Source organism: Pseudochaenichthys georgianus, chromosome 13 (genome assembly GCF_902827115.2).
Source record: "Pseudochaenichthys georgianus chromosome 13, fPseGeo1.2, whole genome shotgun sequence".
Taxonomy (NCBI): domain Eukaryota; kingdom Metazoa; phylum Chordata; class Actinopteri; order Perciformes; family Channichthyidae; genus Pseudochaenichthys; species Pseudochaenichthys georgianus.
This window is the reverse complement of record NC_047515.1, coordinates 9,092,285-9,113,453: the sequence shown is the minus strand read 5'-3', so window position 1 is coordinate 9,113,453 and position 21,169 is coordinate 9,092,285. Positions and strand designations below refer to the sequence as shown.

The following is a 21,169-nucleotide window of genomic DNA, read 5'->3' as shown; positions in this document are numbered from 1 at the left end:
CAACAAGCAAAAAACATTTTTCATGAAAAAGTGAATGTTAACCTCTGATAATAAAGAATGCAGAGCAGGACACGTGTTGTTGGACTTTTTTAACATTACGTGTCATTTAGCTGACGCTTTTATCCAAAGTGACTTATACAGTTCAAAACCGTACATAATGTGGGAGACATTTGGGGTTAAGTACCATGCCAAAGGACACTTGGACCTGTTGACTGCAGGAGGTGGGTATTGAACAACTGACCATCTGATTGGTTAAAACCCCTTCTCCTCGGGGACACAGTCACCAGTAGTTGTAAAAGCCTCTCCAGTACCAGCAGGTGCAGTTGAGGCCTGCGGCGATGAGCAGGATGACCATCAGGGCGACAAACAGGCCGAAGCCGATGACGGTGGCGGTGACGGCCCAGATGAAGGTCCTCTTGGACATGTCGATCAGAGGGGCCCTGAGGGCCATCCGCACCCTGCGGGCCCGCCGGCGGTCCTGGGGAGGGTACCGGGACAGGTTGACGTTCTCCATTCCCAGAGAGCGGATGAGACACGCCCTCTGGTGGCTCAGCTGGTCAAAGGTGTGTTTACCATGGTAACGGCCCATACCACTCTGACCTGGAGGGGGGACAAACAAGTCTGCAGTCATCTCTTTTCAATTGAGAAACTTCATTATCATTTGGGAAAGAATGGATAAAGATCCTAAAGTCACATTTCTTTCTTTAAAGTGACCATTTGTGACACAAGTTGAGTTGTATTTAGAATCTACCAGCCCCAGTTCCCTAACCCTCATCAAGGCTAATGCTACTTAACCCCCCCCCCCCCCCTTATCACCTGAATCTCCTCCAAGAGCAGGGGTCTGCAACCTTTTTGACCAAAAGAGCCATTTTGCCCCCTTTTCCACCAATTATTTTTATCTGGAGCCGCAAAACATATTTGATAGCTTGATAGCTTATAAAGTTGTATATATTGTTATATCATAGACAAAAAATAGAGTGTTTTTGCTTTTTATTATTTATTACATTATAAAACTGTTTACCTCTAATAATAAACAAATAACTCATTAGAAGAATTAAAAAGAAATACACAGGCCAACTTTAAAATAAATCAACACAGCACTTGGGAGTCCTCTGCACATTTGAAGAAAATGAATATAATTAAAATGGTCCCACTTTGAAATAAATAAAACATATAGCTGCACCCTAAAAAGAGTTAACTGATTGAATTATGACTGAAGGTCGTCAGCTGTCTTCCTCTCCCGTGTTGTTCCTCGATACGTAAAGGCTGCATTACCTTTAACAACTTCTTTCTACATATCAAACATACCGGTAAACCAGCATCGTTTGCTGTGAAAGCATATAACTCTGTCCACGCAGAATTAAACCCCTGTGTTCCTCCGATACTTTCTTTTCTTTGATTTATCCATAGTTCGCTCATCGAGCCGGGGGTCAGGTTATTCGCCTGCAAGAAAAGGCGCTGGCGCGGGACCGTAGCAGGGTATGACGCATCTTTTAGTTGACCTAATTAAAACCGTTTTGTTTTGTTCTGTGTCACAGTATCACCTCAAAATACGAGATAAAAAACATTTTCAACCGTGCAACAAAATATAAATAGTCCTACAAATACTTGTAGCCTATTCTTGTTTAAGCTCAAGGGAGCCAGAGCAGAGGGCTTAAAGAGCTGCATGCGGCTCCGGAGCCGCAGGTTGCAGACCCCTGGAATAGAGCACCATTGTGCTCTTTTTAACCAAATATCTCTCAGAGGGGCGTGGGGAGGGGCTCCTTATTTTCATCTAAGTAAGAGACAGAGAATCAGCACTTTTGAAACAGGGCTGAAACAGAGGGGATTATGGGATGCTGCAATGCATGATCTGTTAGGTATTTTGAGCCAAACACTTCAGAGACATGTTTTTATATATCTGAGACGTGTAATATATTGATGAAAAACAATAATAGGGGACCTTTAAAACGTTATCTAATAAACTCAAACTATTGAAATAAAAAAATCCTTCCTTAAATGTCACCTTGTTTTGAACTGGAGTGCAACAACACACTAGAGGGGGAATAGGTGCCCAATAAAATGTTAGCCCTGAGGCCCCCCTCACAGGTTAATACGGCCGTGCACTGCCCCCATGAAAACATCCACCTGAGAAAAAATACATACAATATATAAAACTTTGAATCAGACTTACCAACACCACCAAACGGGAGCGAGCTGAGCGTGTAGTGCATCATGACGTCATTGACCACCACTCCTCCACTCGAGGTCTCCTCAATCATCTTTTTCGCTGCCTTCAACAGACAGAAGGAGAATACACATTAGGAACATTAAACATTGAAACATGTTTTAAATCTCCTCGCCTCTGCTGTCTCCTCTCACCTTCTTATCAGAGCAGAAGATGTAGAGCGCCAGAGGTTTCTCTCTCTCGTTGATGAAGCGGGTGGCATCTTCCATGTCACTCACGGCCACTATGGGCAACAAGGGGCCGAAAATCTCCTCCTGCATTAGCCGGGAGTGGGGGGGCACGTCCTTCAGCACTGTAGGGGCTGCATTTACAAGTCAATGTTAAGTAAACAGAACTCGTTTTTAATGGTGGTGGACAGTAACTAGTACATATGTACAGTATAAGTACAATTTTGAAGTACTTTACATTGCCTGCTACTTTATACTTCTACTACAATACAATTCAAAGTTCAATATTTTACTCCACTGCATTTATCTGAGAGCTTTAGTTACTTTTATAGAGAAATTAGATTGTCTCAACCTTTATTTTGAAATTAATCCTTCTGCAAAAGGAGTTATTTTACTTGTAAGTATATATTGATCCAAATACTTTTGTTCTTTTACTTTAACAGGACATATTATGCACATTTTCATGTTCATATTTGTATTGTGTGCCTCTCCTGTGACATGTGTGGTGTCTAGACAGTTGTGTTGTGTTTATTTAGTTCAGTCCTTTTGTCTTTTGCCTTGTCTTGTGATTTCCTGTTTTATTTTGTAATAACCTTTCCCTCTCGTTTCAGAGCATTCCTGCCCTGGTGTGTTTTTCCCACCAGTGTGATTGTCAGCCCCTCCCTTAATTGTTGCCACCTGTGTCCCCTTACCTAGTGTGTATATATAGTCTGCGTCTCCCTTTGTCTTGTGTCAGTTCGTCTTGTCAAGCCTGCCAGTCATCCCTTGATCGTGTGAAGTATATTTTTGATAGTCCATGTAGATGTTTTTTGGTTTAGAGTTTTTGATCCTCCAAGTGAGCGTTTTGTGTTTTGACCTTAATTAAAAGACCTTGTTAATTCTGATCTGTTTCTGGTGTTGTGCGTTTGGGTCCTGAGCCTCGTGACATTCTTAACAGTACGAACTGACCAAAGAATGGACACAGCCGACCCAGACAGGTTCAGAGCAGCTCTGCGCTCACAAGGCACGCTTTTGTCTCAGCATGACGATCAGCTGAAATCAATTGACCAGGGAGTGAGAGAATTGAGTGGTCGTCAAGAAAGCTTCCAAACATCTGTGAACAGCCAAGTAAACCACCTGGCAGATCAGCTTGTTCGTGTCCTTGCCCACCTGGAAGCTGGATCTCAAACTGTTTCCGCGGCTGCACCCCTGCCTGAGGCTGTGAATCCTGTGATCCAAGGACCTACCCCTTCTTCATGCTCTCGTCTCGCATCTCCAGAGAAATTCTCCGGTGACTCAGGTGACTGTCGTCCTTTTTTAGTCCAATGCGACCTGCATTATCAACATCAGCCTTCTGCTTTTCCAACAGTCCAGTCTCGGATAGCTTTCATGATAACACACTTGACTGGTAGAGCAGCAGCGTGGGCTACAGCAGAATGGGCTAGATACTCTCCCCTTTGCAGATCACTTGGACTGTTTACTGATTCCCTTAAAAAGATTTTTGATCGTACAGCACCAGGGAGAGAAGCGGCTAAAGCTCTAGTTCAACTCAAGCAAAGAAATCAAAGAGTGTCTGATTATGCCATAGAGTTTAGGACAATAGCAGCAGACAGTGGCTGGAATGATCTGGCCTTGCTGGACGCCTTTGTAAATGGACTTTCAGGCCTTGTCAAAGATCACTTAGTCCCATTAGATCTTCCAGAAGATTTAGACTCTGTGATTGCTCTGGCTATACGAATAGATAATAGGCTCTGGGATAGACAAAAAGAAAGAGAACATCCTGCAGTTCGTTCACCAAGCTCCAGGGGGCCTCCTCGTGGCATCCGGATGGGGGAGGATTAGTTTCCAGGGGTCTGGATCAAGCCTCCTTTGACAACGCCATCCACCACATCAGAGGAACCCATGCAACTTGGCCGAGCAAGACTTTCACTGGAGGAGCGGGAACGGCGCCTCCGCCAGGGCCTGTGTTTCTACTGCGGGCATCGTGGACACCTGATGGCCGCTTGCTCACTAAAAGACGGGGCTCCCCAGGCAAGAGGAGGGCGCTGGTGAGCCGACTAACTTCTGACTACTCTCCTCATACGCTGACTCCTATCCAAGTAAAATGAGGTAAGAAAACCTTAACACAGAATGTTCTCATTGATTCAGGAGCAGACGAAAGTTTTATGGACTGGAATTTTGCCAAAAGCTTGAACATTGTCACCATGCCCTTAGCTCAACCTTTAAATGCCAGCGCCCTTGATGAAAGATTATTGTTTCAAGTCACTCACCACACAGAACCCGTCCAGGTTATCATAAATCACAACCACACAGAATTCATGACATTCCATTTATTCGCCTCCGCACAACACCCTATGATTTTAGGCTTCCCATGGTTGAAAAGACATAACCCTCACATTGACTGGCGTTCTGGTAGGGTGAAGGGGTGGGGAAGAGAATGTAATCATACATGTTTGGTTTCACCAGGAGAAGTTGAAGGGCTGTCTGTAGGAAGGGTTACTTCAGGTAGTGAGGTGGAGACGAAGGAAGTAACTCATGACCATGCCTCTGACTTACCAGACCTGCCCAATGTTCCCTCCTGTTACCACAACCTGAGGGAGGTTTTCAGTAAGACTCGGGCCTCTACGTTGCCTCCTCTTCGACCTTATGACTGTGCAATTGACTTACTACCGGGTGCCCCCATTCCCAAGGGACGTCTATACTCAATTTCTGGTCCTGAAAGACAATCTATGACGGATTACATTGACTCATCTCTGAAGGCGGGCCTCATTCGTCCATCGTCATCTCCTGCTGGCGCCGGATTTTTCTTCGTGGGTAAAAAAGACGGATCCCTCCGACCCTGCATAGACTACTCTCCCATGAATGATATAACGGTAAAAAACAGGTACCCTCTCCCCCTCATTTCCACTGCTTTTGAACTGTTAAAAGGAGCTAAGATCTTCACTAAACTTGACTTGAGGAATGCCTATCACTTGGTCAGGATAAGGGAGGGGGACGAATGGAAGACTGGATTCAATACCCCCAGTGGCCACTATGAATACTTAGTAATGCCATTTGGGCTAACTAATGCTCCTGCTGTATTTCAGGCTCTTGTGAATGACGTGCTCAGACAATATTTGAATCATTTTGTGTTTGTCTACCTGGATGATATATTGATATTCTCTCCTGATGAAGAGTCCCATGTTCAGCATGTCCGCCAGGTCCTCCAAGGCCTTCTGGAAAACCAACTATTCGTGAAGGCAGAGAAATGTGAATTTCACAAGACCACTGTCTCATTCCTGGGCTTCATCATTGCTCCGGACCAGGTCAAGATGGATCCAAGCAAGGTCAGTGCTGTCGCAAATTGGCCCACACCCACCAACAGGAAGAAGGTACAGCAATTTCTCGGTTTGGCTAACTTCTACAGACGTTGCATAAGACATTTTAGCTCCATAGCTGCACCTCTCCACTCACTCACCTCAACCCATGTTCAGTTTGTGTGGACTCTACAGGCCGACAAAGCTTTCCAGGAATTGAAAAGACGGTTTACCTCTGCTCCTGTTCTCATCACTCCTGATTCACTACGGCAGTTTGTGGTGGAGGTGGATGCTTCCAATGATGGAGTTGGGGCTGTGTTGTCACAACGTTCAGCCAAGGACAGCAAACTTCACCCATGTGCTTTTCTGTCACGTAAGTTAACACCTGCTGAACGCAACTATGATGTAGGCAACGGAGAACTTTTGGCAGTCAAAACAGCGCTTGAGGAATGGAGACACTTTCTGGAGGGGTCAGAGCAACCATTCATAGCCTGGACAGATCATAAAAATCTTGAGTACATCCGAAAAGCTAAGAGACTGAACTCACGTCAGGCAAGATGGGCTTTGTTCTTCACTCGTTTTAACTTGTCCTTGTCATTTAGACCCGGTTCACAAAATGTCAAGCCAGATGCACTCTCTCGTGTTTTTGATCCTGAACCCTCGGCAAAGGAACCAAAGCTCATCCTTCCACTAAACTGTGTGGTTGGAGCGGTAACTTGGCCAATAGAAACAGAGGTGAAACGAGCTAACGGTGAGAGCCCGACACCTAGGGGTTGCCCCCCAAATAGGTTGTTTGTTCCTCAAACTGTGCGTCCTAAGGTCATTCAATGGGCTCACACCTCGCTGCTCACCTGCCATCCTGGGGTAAAAAAAAACATGTACGTCATCAAGCAACGGTTCTGGTGGACATCTATGGAGAAGGATGTCAAGGAGTATGTGGCCGCCTGCACCATCTGCGCCAGGAATAAGACCTCTTCCAGGCCCCCAGTCGGCCCTGGTCCGACATCTCAGTGGATTTTGTCACCGGACTGCCAGAATCCAAAGGTAACACCACCGTCCTCACGGTGGTGGATAGATTCTCTAAAATGACACATTTTATTGCTTTGCCTAAACTGCCATCGGCCAAAGAAACGGCTGAAGTGTTGTTGCACCATGTTTGTCGTCTCCACGGTTTTCCCAGGGACAGACCGGGGTCCTCAGTTTGTCTCCCGTTTCTGGAGGGAGTTTTGCAGCCTCATCGGGGCCTCTGTCAGCCTCTCTTCCGGTTACCATCCCCAATCAAATGGACAAACGGAGAGACTGAATCAAGAACTGGAAACCTGCCTCCGGTGCCTGGTGTCCCAAAACCCAGCTTCTTGGAGTAAACACCTCACGTGGGTAGAATACGCCCACAACTCATTGCCTACCTCTGCCACCGGATTGACCCCGTTCCAGTGCGTCTACGGTTACCAACCTCCCATGTTCTCAGAGACAGAGAAAGAAGTCATGGTTCCCTCGGCACACGCACTGGTCAGGCGCTGTCATGGCATTTGGGCTTCAGCACGTCGGGTCCTCCTTAGGACTTCGGCCCGCATGAAAAAAGCGGCTGATCGCCGTCCTGCACCTGTGTACAGACCGGGTCAGAAAGTGTGGCTATCCACCAGAGACTTGCCCCTGAACGTAGTCTCTAGGAAGCTGGCACCAAGATTTGTAGGCCCATTCACTGTGGCAAAGTGTATTAACCCTGTGTCTGTTCGTTTGCGCCTGCCTAGATCACTCAGAGTCCATCCAACATTCCACGTAAGCAAACTCAAGCCGGTCAAGGAAAGCAAAATGGTTCCCGCTTCCAAGCCCCCCCTCCTCCCAGGATCATTGATGGAGGTCTGGTCTACACTGTCAAGCGTCTGCTGAAGGTCAGAAAACGAGGAAGGGGTCAGCAGTTTTTAGTGGACTGGGAGGGTTATGGAGCGGGAATGGATCCCATCTAGCTTCATCGTGGACCAGAACCTGATAAAGGATTTTTACAAAAGCCATCCTGAACTCGCTGGGCCGTCCGGCGCCGTCCGTAAAGGAGGGGGTACTGTGGTGTCTAGACAGTTGTGTTAAGTTAATTTATTTAGTTCAGTCCTTTTGTCTTTTGCCTTGTCTTGTGATTTCCTGTTTTATTTTGTAATAACCTTTCCCTCTCGTTTCAGAGCATTCCTGCCCTGGTGTGATTGTCAGCCCCTCCCTTAATTGTTGCCACCTGTGTCCCCTTACCTAGTGTGTGTATATATAGTCTGCGTCTCCCTTTGTCTTGTGTCAGTTCGTCTTGTCTCGTCAAGTCTGCCAGTCATCCCTTGATCGTGTGAAGTATATTTTTGATAGTCATGTAGATGTTTTTTGGTTTAGAGTTTTTGATCCTCCAAGTGAGCGTTTTGTGTTTTGACCTTAATTAAAAGACCTTGTTAATTCTGATCTGTTTCTGGTGTTGTGCGTTTGGGTCCTGAGCCTCGTGACATTCTTAACAACATGCTTTAATGTTCAAAAAGCTCTTTGTTTTTCTCACACTGCTTTTTCCCTCTTTCCACTCTCTCTGGAGGGAACACAGATATTTTAGCATTTGCAGACCATTTACATGCACACAAACCTTTGTAACATACGTGAAAGGGAAAACCCCCCAAAAGATGAATAGGGCCTCTTTAAGTAACATTTTGAATGCAGTACTTGTAGCAGAGTATTTCTACACTTTGGTAGTTCTACTTTTAAAAAATAACAGGATCTGACTACTTTCAACATTAACATGTACTACCTTGCTGTATCTACCTACCAATGTAGCGCTGTGAGGCATCACTCTGTCCTCCTATCACAGGAGTGTAGCCCTCCATCAGACCCATGACTCTGTTGAAATGATGCGTGTTGATGATTCGGCCATAGTCCGGCGAGCATTTGGGATCAGCTCCGTAAAATTCCTGAGATAAATCAAAATATTGATAAAAAGTCCAGACTATGCAGTATGATTGAGGTGTTAGCTCGGACGTGTTGAAATGTACCAGGAGAGTTAGTCGGAGGCACTCCACCACTCGGCCCTGAATGCACGGTTCACACAGAATGAAGTCTGGAGCGATGCACGTCTGACCGCAGTTCACAAACTTTCCCCACGTGATACGACTGTCAAAGAAGATAACAGAACATTGCAGTGGCAATTCAGAATATTTAAAGACATATTTGATATGATTTTATTTAATTGGGGTCCGTTTGTTGCAAAAGAGTTAGGGTTGGTGTCATTAAATGTAAGTGACATGTCACCCAGCTCTGTGTATGCCCACTGGTGTGAGTGCTTTGTTACCGGCAGGCGACTCTGATGTCACAGTTCTTGTCGATGTAGCAGGGGCTCTTCCCCCCCAGCTCCAGGGTCACAGGGGTGAGGTGGCGAGCCGCGGCCTCCATCACTATTTTACCCACGCTGCCGCTGCCTGTGTAGAAGACGTGGTCAAACCTGTGCCTCAGCAGCTCCTGGGTCTCTGACACTCCACCCGTTATAACCGTGTACAGATCCTGGAAATAAACAGCAAACTGTTAACGGAAAGAAATCTATATTTTGTATTTGTTTTGTCTCCCTGTAAGCAGAGAGGAATACAGACAAACCACAAGCCTGATTTTTTGTGATTGGTGTTCGGGCGTAGCATGAGCCATGGAAGAACATATTGAATTCCTGAACAGTTAGAATCATGGTCTAGACACAAATTATTGCAAAAATTGGTGCTAGTTACAACCAGTTTGGCCAGAAATAGCACACAGGGTTTTCACAAGCAAACATGGAGGTGGTTTAACTATAATGGAGAAAGCTAGCAGTGCTTAAAACAGCGTCAGTGTTAACAGAGCTAACAAAGTTGATGGGCATTTCACTTCTACGACGCACTGTTTCCGACTAACTGGCGTATGAGGGCTGTGCACTCATTAGCTAAGCAGTGGTACATTAAGGGGGAGACTCACATCTAGCCCGAGGTTAGCCAGGTGTTGCAGAAAATGCTGTAGTGGTCAAACGGGGGTACTTCACGACAACGTCTGTGTAAATCTGTACCGTCATGTGGGCCCAAACGAATTGTATCCATTTACTCACATTGGGAAAGAGACTTCTCTAAATCAGTGTGTACTTCTTTTTAGATAAATCATTATAATGATGATGATCCGGGGACTTTTGGTATCTACAGACAGGCCATTTTTGTCCTCATGCGCCACTGAGAAACTTTCATCCACTCTATCTATTACTCTTTATACTGAAGACTTACATGGACCAACATGCACAACAGCCGGCCCAGCTACCAAGACAAAGGACAGAATAGCTTGAGAGGATGAGCATCTTTTCTTCTTTGCTTAGGTAAACATAGCCTTATCTATGTTTACCTAGCATGTCGTTTCTGGCTGCTATATCAATGCTCCTAATGTCTTGTATATAACCATCAACATTGCGAGCGGTTGGCCTTGGCGGGGGTCTGCGCAATCTGGGTCCTCTCCTAGTTTGTGGGGTGGCCTTGGCTCAGGAGGTAGATGGAAGTCCACCAATTGGCAGGTCGGTGGTTCGATCCCGAGCCCCCACAAGATTATTGACCCCAAATTGCTCTCAAAGGGACTAATGGTGTTTGAAATGTGTCTGAATGTTAGTTTCCCAGAGCAGATGGCACCTGTATGACAGCCTGTATCAATGTTGCTCAATGAATGCTGACTCAAAGCACTTTGAGGGGTTGCAACGACTGGAAAAGTGCTATATAAATGCAATATATGTACTATTTCATGTATAACTATGTCTACATGTGGTAACTAATGAAAACACTGTATAAAAGCATGAATATGATTAGCAAAATGCTGTCACATTCAAGATAATGGATGGAGGGAGCCCAACATATCTGTGATGCACTGTCCTGTGTTGGTGCAAGGCTTTGACGTTACAGCAGCCCTTAACATTATTCCAGCAACAATAGCAGCGGGTGTTCAGACCTTGTCCAGATAGCGCGGCAGCAGAGCCCGGAGGAGGAGGGACGAGCACTCGCTGAGCTCGGACGGCTTCACCACAGCTGCGTTTCCTGCAGAGAGAGAGCACGAGTTTCTGTGAATGGAATGAGATCACTGAGTGACGCAGAGCGGAGAGTAGGAGGCTGAGAATGCTGACAACCTGCTGCTCACAACACCCTCGCTTTCTCTGACGCACAATGCAAGATTATCAGACATGCATATTGCAAGTCATTATCAGTATTGTGTTTTTGTACATTTTTCGTTTTATGTTAACTAATAATAATACAATTGCAAAAAATATTTTGTCGCACATTTAACTTCCTATTGTTATATAAATATATCTGTCACAAAACCCAATCTCCACTGGAATAAATATATAGAACAATTACGTTTTTTTAACAAGGTTTTCTGATTCTGATTCTGATTCTGCTTAATTCAGGTATATTATTTCCTCTTATAATATCTGATTATATATTTAGGAATTGCGTAAATTCCTCAATATACCGCTAAACAAGTATATTATTTTCACTATCGAAATGCATTTATCATTCCATCAATGGAAAACATGAGGATCACATGAGGCTGAACTTGACTTCTTGAATTGCGATAAAGGGCAAATTGATATGACACATCTAAACTTTTATTATCTGATGTTGTGATACAAAAGAAAGTGGTAAGGCAGTGGTAGGGCAAAAAGGTTCCCTACCAGCAGCAATGGCCCCCACCAGGGGCAGGAGGGTGAGGGCCCAGGGGTAGTTCCAGGCCCCGATGATGAGCACCACCCCCAGAGGCTCCGGCTGCACGTAGACCTCATCTGATATGGTGAGGAGGTTCCTCTCCACCGACCGAGGAGCCGCCCACTCTGCCAGCTTCCCTATAGCCAGCTTGATCTCATTCTCAATGCCAATCAGCTCCAAGAGTGGTGTGTCATACTGGCTCTGTAGAAAACCCAACACACACACATTAACATTGTAACATGTTACATGTAGGAGTGTGTTGTGTCTCCACTCACCCTGTTGATGTCCTGTTTGAGGGCGGTGGAGATCTCCGTCTCGTTCTCAGTGATCATCCTCTTCAGGCCGTGGAGCTGCTGCAGTCTGAACTCCACGGCTCGGGCCCTCCCGCTCAGGAAGGCCTCCCTGGCCCGCTGCACTGCCTGCCTCTCCATACACACAACTGCAGCAAAGAGCCTGGGGAACTGCACACAGCAGGCTGCCTGTTGGGAAAATACAGAAACAACAGCGGTGACAGGCCAGTGTCCAACCATGATCTTCTGTCAACGTGTCCTGATTTAACTTCAGTTTTATAAAGACATGTTTGAGGCCCAGAGTAAACACGTGTTTAAACTAAAAGGTTACCATTAAATACTACAAAGGAAAGTGATGAATGAGCACTTAACAGTCTTATTTAATCTCATAGTTAAAGTAAAAAAACAAAAAAAGTCTGTAGGCTACTGTTAAACAGTCAAGATGATGCACTATATATTTGCCACAAAACAACTACTAGTCAATGGTTGTAATGCGCAAAACAATAAAACAAGGGACAGCTGTAAGGAGATACTGAATTTGGTAAAACATAACGTCTGCAGTAAAGGAGCTTTTAAAGGAAATTAGGCTACAAATCAAAGTACAGCCATACAAAATATGTTGTCTCTAAACAAACTAACAAACAAATCGTCTTTAAAAACGAACAAAAAGATACTTCTGCTTTTATTTGATTAAATACCATTTGAGGTACTTGTATTCTACCCGAGTATTTTCATTTTTACAACTTTAAATTTCTGCTCAACTGCATTCTATGGAAGCCAATTTTCTAGTTACTCCACTTCATTTACAGATGTATTTTTTTTAGGGCTGTCAAGTTAACGCGTTAATAACACGTTAACGCAAAGAAAAAATTAAAGCCACTAATTATTTTAACGCGATTAACGCATGTGTATTTTTTTTCCTCGGCCGCCCCGTAGTTTCAGAGCGCATCGAGTTTAAAATACCATCTTCAAGCTGATGCTGACAGCCCCGCTCCTGCTGCCTGCTTGTGGCAGACCACACTTACACGCTCACCGGCATTCACCGCCTGGCCATCGAGAGGACCGGGAGGGTGTGTGTATGTGTGGCCCAAGCGAGCGAGAGAGAGACCTTACGTGCATTGTTGTTGTTGTTAGCATCTGGTGCTAGCTAGCTGCGCTAACGGATATAAAGAGCTGTTTAAATGAAAACAGAGGAGCGAACTGCGCCGAGCACTTGACTTCATGCAGGAAGCCAGACAGTGGGACATTGTACGAAAAGTCAGCACACTCAGCACGGATAGTGCGCAACATGACAGCTCCCGTTGGAGCATATGCCTTGAGTTGCACATAGCTCCAATGATCCATCACACACACACACACACACACACACACACACACACACACACACACACACACACACACACACACACACACACGCACGCACGCACGCACACACACACACACGCACACCATTTGTATTGTATTATTGTATGAGAGAGGTTCCAGGTTGAATTGAGGCGAATATTTGTAATGTTCAGAGGTTGTTGTGTTTAATATTCATGAGAATATTTGTCATTGTTCAAATGAAATGATAATAAACATTTGCATAAAGCATATTTGTCCACTCATATGTTGATAAGAGTATTACAAACTTGAAAAATATTCCTCTAAGGTACATTTAGAACAGATCAAAAATGTGCGATTAATTTGCGATTAATCGCGATTAACTATGGACAATCATGCGATTAATCGCGAGTAAATATTTTAATCGACTGACAGCCCTAATTTTTTTACTTTATACAATTCAGAATTTGACACATAATACTGAGGAAAAACTATAAAAATATGATTACTTTGTAAAGATTAAACCATCCAATTTATTTTGAAAATTGAGTTATCTTTATCAAATGCTTTCAATGGTATGGATTTAAGCATTTAATAAAGATAACTCAATTTTCTAAATAAATTGAGTTATCTTTATCAAATGCTTAAATCCATACCATTGCAACTGTTTTGAAAGTAAAAGCTATCATAAATAGTCTATAAAGGTAAAATTGTTATTTTCATCAGGTGTGTTGACTTCTTAGCATAACTGCTGCCAATATATTTTCTGTTAACCCACTCGTGATTTAAGTTACATAAATAACATTTAGGATGGTTTAATCTTTACAAACTAATCATATTTTTATAGTTTTTCCTCAGTATTATGTGTCAAAAAAAATACATCTGTAAATGAAGTGGAGTAACTAGAAAATTGGCTTCCATAGAATGCAGTTGAGTAGAAGTTTAAAGTTGTAAAAATGAAAATACTCGGGTAGAGTACAAGTACCTCAAATGTAAGTAGTCTACAGTAGTCTATTTGAGTGTACTTAGTTACTTTTCACCACTGTGTACCCTCATAGCCCTCTTTGCTTCAGTCTACAATGTGAGTTTCTACCTGTGTTTACTAGTGAGGTAAATGGATCCAAACGGCTTGTTAGGAAAAGTTGTGATGCTTTTATGAGAATGTTCATGGGATCTGCATCTGATATTGCCAAAACTCTGAAAAACCTCCGTGTTGACATGAATATAGTTACAGGAAGCCTTATGAGGTTTCACTCTTATAGTTCAGCCTGAGCAGACATGACATAGTAAATACCGTGCATTAAAAAATAAACTGTGATGTTAATGGTCCTTTTTCTGCTCAGCTCTGCGATCTTAACGCGATTGTATCGAATATCATTTATTCGTTCGATTCAGAAAAAGTGAGAAAGAAAAAAATAACACTTACCTACGCGCAGGTCAAATACACATCGAGTGTATTCTTTATGAAATAGGAATTGATAATCCGCCAGTGATCTGACCTGAAAGCGGTTCAGTTGTCCGGCACTGTGCGGGCTGACTCACTGACTGAGACTCAGTACAGACAAGCTGCTCTGAGATCAGTGTACTGTAACTGCTCCATTCAGACCGCCTCAAGCAGGGAGACCCGAGATAACATCACACACACGCAGGGACGCGCGCACACACACACACACACACACACACACACACACACACACACACACACACACACACACACACACACGGCTGCAGAGTAACTAAGTACATTCACAAATAAATAAACTAGTAACTGTATACTTTACTTAAATTGTGAACATAATTTAAAATAATAGCAAATAAATATGTAAAGTAGGATTACAAAATATCGTCAACCAGAAAAACTAATATTGTTATTTTAATAATTTCAAGTTATCCCAAGGGTGACATTATAAAGCCTATAAATAAACATAAATCAAAGTCATGCATCACTTCTGTACAAAATGGAGAACGGTTAACAAAAACTCAACAGCGAAACAATGAATTATAATAAACTTTTTTTTAAATGTTTAATTGCACTGTGGCGCACAATACAACTGTCTTCATTAAAAGCATACAATATATTCACACTGTGATGGATTACCATGTTAAAGGTAGTTAGGTTGTGTATAGATTTTTATTTTATTTTATTAGCAGTGGTAGAACGTTTTATAATTTCATAATCTAAATAAAAGCTCTGCAGGTTAAATATAACACATACAAGTGCTACAAACTTTATGTAAAACAATAAAAACATCATTAGCAGCTGAAGAGAAGTGAAATGCCATAAAAACATATATTTAAAAGGACCAATATCAGTCTACGTGAATTTGAAATGTTATGGACCAGTAAATCACATGAGTGCTGTATCAGTCAGGAGTCCATGTCCGATGTCCCAGGATCCCCTGCAGCAGCGGAGTCAAACTGCTCCTCAGCCCCACTGCAGGAACCTCTGCAAGAAACATGGAAGCAATATTGAGTACAAACAAAGATCCAAACACACGGAAAACAGATAGTTTAACTTTTCACAGGAGCACAACAAGTGTAGATGTCAACAAAAGGTGGTGGTGGGGTGGAGCGAAACAAAAGGGCCCATTTAGCAGGGGAGAGTGAAGCATGCTGGGTAATTAAAGGGAGGCATGATGAGGGGGCATTATGTGGTTAGATTTCCTGGACAACACCACACATTGTCTGCAGGAGACAAAGCCATTGTTGTGTGAGGGTACAGGCCAGAAGGATGTGTGTGTGTGTGTGTGTGTGTGTGTGTGTGTGTGTGTGTGTGTGTGTGTGTGTGTGTGTGTGTGTGTGTGTGTGTGTGTGTGTGTGTGTGTGTGTGTGTGTGTGTGTGTGTGTGTGTGTGTGTGTGTGTGTGTGTGTGTGTGTGTGTGTGTGTGTGTGTGTGTGTGTGTGTGTGTGTGTGTGTGTGTGTGTGTGTGTGTGTGGGGGGGGGGACTCATATCTGCGTATCTTGAGAAACTCCATCTGACATTATTTAAAAAGGTTGTAAATAGACACATATTCTCACTGTTTAAGTACAATCTCTCTGTAAAATTGTTTCCATTGTTACGTAGCCATTTCAGTAAAACATTAACGTTTCCTGCTATAAAGGTGAATATGTTCTCTAATCAAGCCAGCACTTATACATATGAAATACAGTCTTCAGTTTTAACCTTGGCTGAGACAATAGGGCCAACAAAGTGTGTACATTATTAACAAATAATTAGCACCCAAAAGATAACTACATGTTGTTGTGTTAGCAGGACACTAGTGACATAATGGTTGTTGATCAAGTGGGAGGGATTAAGGTCTAATGTGGGGGGGGGAGGGGCAGAGGGCAACTACAGAGGGCAACATACATCAGAAATATGTTATAATGTGGTGACACAACACTCATTCTGATAAGCATTTTATTACACAGCTTAGTTGAATAATCGATTCTGGTTGGTCAATTTGGACATTCTAGGGGTTAATTCTTGCTAACAGACTGCTGCTAAGGAGAAGGAGAACAGACCGTTGCTAAGGAGGATCAAGGGACTGTGTGCATTCATATCAATCCGCAGAAAGAAGTCCGGTAAATTGAACATAAGTTGTGGACAACAAACATTAGTTTGCTCCTTCAGAAACACCTTACTAAAAGTAAGTACCTGCAAACGCCATCGGACCTCCACAGCTAATTCAGAATGCTGCAGCCCAACTGGTCTTTAATCTCCCCAAGTTCTCCCACACTCATGGGCATAGGAAGCATCCTGAATGTGGGGGGGGGGGACATTTTTAACGGGGTCCCCCCCCCCCCACAAAAAAATTAATAGATTTCCTGTATTCTGGTGCATTTTAACAGGTGGTTTGATACTTTTATGTGGCTATACTAGCATGAGGAAAATGATGGGTACATTTTGTAATTTCATCCAGTAGTAAAGAAAGGAAACATATTTGATTATTAATTCAGAGCCGTCTTTGAATTAATAAAAAGCAGTTTAAATGCCCATTTTTTGTACATTTATATACAACAATAAATATTTGTGAGTGCATTGAGAGATATTGTTGTGGAGAGTCATTTATATATAAATCGCAAAATACATTTGTGAATCCTTCTGTGAGCATTTATTAATATTGAGACTGATCTGACTCCATACCGATGTTAAGTTCACCGAATGGTATCGACTTAAATGTTCAAATAAATGTTGCTCTTCTGTCTATATTGGTCATATGATGCCCCTTGACTGAAATGTTTCCTGTTCAATATCCCCAACAATTCTGGGATGAGAGTCCACATCACAATTTACTCTAAACTGTCATTTCCCTTTCATCACTCACCTCAGCAACGGACCTCTCTCCACTGTCCCTGTGTTTTGCCTCTGACTCACTCTCAAGCGCTTAGATGTCAAGAGAGGTGGTGAAGTGATCACTATTTATTGAGCAGTAAACTCTTTCACATTGAATCATAACAAGTCATACTGAATGTAAATACAACTGACTCTAAAGTAAATCCCAGTCTGTGACATTGGACATTTTGAAGACTCAAAGTCCCAAGCAGTAGGTAGAATATTAGCTAGTCTATGTAATGTGCACAGAAAATAAATAGTTAACTGAATACTGGGGTGGAAATTGCCTATAAGCACTCAGTAAAACATAAACACACACAAACAGCTTCTGAATGATAAGAAGTATAATTAAAACATAATGCACATTACCATTTTGAGAGAGAGTACCGAAGTTAAAGAACTCAGAAAATAATCTCTTATCGAACTGAGGCTCCAGTAAAACACACTGACTGTGTCTACTGTACATGGACGCCGTTTATAGTATTATCCCGGTTATGATCATTGATCATATTGGGGATAGGCCTATGGTGTTTACATGAACACAGAGAGATTGGGTTATTCATGTTCCCTGTGTACATGATAAATACTAGTAACTTGGCATTTCGATGACTTTTCTTATCTAAACTATTCAGTATTTGTATCTCTCTATCATGACATAAAGACGAAACTCCTCTCCAGAAGTGAGACGCTGCCGCCGCCATCACTGTTAACTGATTAACTGCTACCAGCTGAGGACTTACTTTCCTCTTCTTTGAAAACAATGTTCTTATGTCCATGTTGTCTGGAGGAGAAAACATATCAAACCAACAGATCGTCAGCTTTGATTTTCGCTGTATTAACAATGTCCTGAACATTTGGTGTGTGTGCCTTACCTCCGCTACCGGCATCGCTTCATACAACAGATCTGAGCTGTCCAACTATACACTACAGCACTCCTTGAACATGCGCGTGCTATGTGAGAATCTGCCTTGGTACAAAGTAGCAGTGAAAACATGGTATGGAGTTTCATTGATTTGGGCATTCTCTCAATAAGCAAGTGGAATGGATTTGATAGTGAACCACTGACACAGCGCTCTACAAATGCGGCGAGTGGATAGACCGATTCACGGACTTTCCGCAGAGTAAAAGTGGGGGGGTCTAAACGAATCATTTGAAAAAGTGGGGTGGACTTGTCCCACCCTCATATAATGGCTGCGACGCCCATGCCCACACTACAACTCTCCTTCGCTCCTTGCACTGGCTGCCAGAATCTGCTTCAAGACACTGGCACTGGCCTACCGAGCTGTGAAGGGACCAGCTCCTTCCTAAATCTAGGCCTTGGTTAAACCATACACTCCAGCATGTGCACTTCGCTCAGCACAGTGTTGTAGTCAAGTCACCAATTCACGAGTCCAAGTCACTCTCGAGTCCCCACTTTTCGAGTCCAAGTCGGAGTCGGAGTCGAGTCCGAGTCCAAGTCCGAGTCACCCAAGGAGTGTCCGCTTCAAGTCTGAGTCATCATTACCTGTGTTCGAGTCCAAGTCAAGTCCGAGTCACAAGTCTTCATGTATTAATCTTAGTGGATATATTTGTTGAAATGTAGCTGCTCCTCTACATTGCTTTTATCCTGTCATGTTATACTAATTTGAAGTGATTATATTTGTATGCCAATATTTTCTTATGTTAAAGTTTTCGTTTTGCACGTTTATTTTGATAGCAATAAGATCGGGACTCTTATTTTGAAGGAACTTTTACCGGAAGTCAATGGACAATGGAGCAGTGCAGCGCCATATGGAGCAGTGTAAACACCAAACACACATGTATAGAGTGGCGAAGTCCCTCCCCTTCCGGTGGACCTCCATGGGACCTTATTTCGGAAAAACTATGTATTGAAGTCAATGGAGAGAGAAAGATTATCTTTCGATCCCGTTTGAATTGTGCCACGAATTACACATATGATGTTTGTCAATTTAAAAGATAAAACAAATGTGTCGTAAAACTGTTAAATAACAATTTTTTTTTTGTGAAACGGTCAATGAACTACATCTCTGGTCTTGCACAACAACACACGTCACCAAGATGGCCGTCACTACTGTCTTGCTAAACAAGGGATTGACTACCCTCACTATCACCACAATGAAACACGTCCAGAAGAATGTCATGCAAAGCTGCCTGCCTGCCTTCCTTTGATTCTCTCTGAACTGCCTGATCTTTTTAATGTTTAATGTCAACCATTTGTAGTAGAAAAGATCGGCGATCGCCAATGCTAGCGTTAACATTTCTCCCCCGGGCTTAAATTGTGTATTATAGAATGATCACACCGGTGACAGTATACTCTTCAAAGGGTTCACGAAATATGACTACGACTCTTACTGTTTAACATTTTGGGTTACTTAATGTTACTTCATGCTAAGGCTAATAAAAATGACAAGGCTAAGGCTGTAATGCTAACTAACGTGCTAGCTACTAGCTAGGTAGCTAACTTGATCCAGCCACTTCTGGTCCTTTCATCAGACGGGAAGCGAAAGAACGAGCAAGACCCATTGCTGGTATGATAACAACCTGGTACTAAGCACACAGGCATCTTGTTAAAGCTATCTCTTATATTTAGCGGAGGAAAACAATTGTGACATCAGTTATGATATCACTTACGCGCAGTGGCGAGCCGTCAGGGCCCTCTGTGAGGGCCTAAGATATTCTAAAAAATAATATTTGAAAACATTAAAAAAATATAATTTTTTTAATTTGTTGTTGTTACATTTTTCATTAGTTTTACCAAAATAACTTGATTTAATTGTATTTAAATAATATTTCCAAAGAAATAAATCCTTCGAATCTGCCTGTTCAGTTTCTGTTGGAATGTGAAGTGTTAAATGCCGTCTCAGTTATGTGAAGACGGGAGAGCTTGTTGGTCCCTCTCTACATTCACAGAGGGCCCGCTATAGTAACTCAATGAGAGAGTAATGTCAAATGAAAGTACAATTGACCAATCATATTTTCCCTCTAAATGGGTAAGCTTTATTTTCGCGGACTTTATGACAAGTTCCGCCCGCTGTGAGGTCTATGCAAGTGGTGCAGTGACGTGTCCTAAAACCCGGAAGTAAGCTTCGCTCGGATTCCCTCGACAGAAAGCAATGGGATTTCTCCATAGGATTTTGGAAAATAGCTCGAAATAAGGTCTGTGGAAAACGAACCTGTTAGATAAATGCACGTTTTGTTCAGCCGGATAATATCCACATGTCTACCCTACTCTTATTATTTTCGAATCATAAATCTAATCGATAGATTTATGATCGATAGATTTATAATTAGCATACGTTTGTTCATGATGGCTGGCACATGTCAGTGACTCAGTGATAGTGATGACATCGTTGCGAGTCATTTTCAAGATTGATTTACAATGATAACCTGGAGTGGCAAAGGATCAGCTGAATGACCCGCAAGTGCTGCATCCAAAAGGACAGGAGGATGGACTTTGTGTTTAAGTGATATGATCATCAAAGGTAGGCCTAAGTCATTTTCAATGTGGGCCGCTGTGCCGACTTAATTCATTTGTAATTGTTACTTGGCTGTGGGTGCCCTGTCATGATAGGTGTTTATATAAATGGTGTTGTTTTGTGTGGTAGAGGGTCGCTGTCATTGATGCGTTTTGCACCCCAGGCCGCTGTTTTGATATTCCGCTGAAGTCTACGTTGAGACGTAATATCTCTTCTTTTTTCGAGGGAAGGGGGGGGGGGGTCAGAGGGCCTAGGTATAAAAGTCACGGCTCGCCACTGCTTACGTGACTGGGATTTGTAGTCTTTCTAGTTGCGTATTTTTCATAGTCTTATATTTCAACAGTTTTACGACAAACTGTGACTTTTTTGAGATGGAAATAATTTTTT

General features: G+C 42.9%; 2 protein-coding genes across 2 annotated transcripts in view; both read right to left on the bottom strand.

Moving 5' to 3' along the window:
• LOC117456943 (aldehyde dehydrogenase, dimeric NADP-preferring-like) lies at nucleotides 1-14,568 on the bottom strand. Its single transcript, XM_034096811.2, has 10 exons — nucleotides 14,417-14,568; nucleotides 11,653-11,856; nucleotides 11,347-11,578; nucleotides 10,626-10,711; nucleotides 8,977-9,185; nucleotides 8,681-8,798; nucleotides 8,458-8,599; nucleotides 2,362-2,528; nucleotides 2,174-2,273; nucleotides 1-600 (listed from the first exon to the last, which is right to left on the bottom strand). The coding sequence occupies exons 2-10, from the start codon at nucleotides 11,806-11,808 to the stop codon at nucleotides 281-283; spliced, it is 1,530 nt and encodes a 509-aa protein (XP_033952702.1). The 5' UTR covers nucleotides 11,809-11,856; nucleotides 14,417-14,568; the 3' UTR covers nucleotides 1-280.
• A 421-nt stretch (nucleotides 14,569-14,989) lies between these two features.
• LOC117457113 (aldehyde dehydrogenase family 3 member A2-like) overlaps nucleotides 14,990-21,169 on the bottom strand; it is a 37,082-nt gene continuing 30,902 nt past the window's right edge. Inside the window, exon 11 of the mRNA XM_034096993.1 lies at nucleotides 14,990-15,436. Within this exon, the coding sequence (XP_033952884.1) occupies nucleotides 15,416-15,436 (21 nt within the window). The 3' untranslated portion in view covers nucleotides 14,990-15,415. The remainder of the gene's footprint in view (nucleotides 15,437-21,169) is intronic.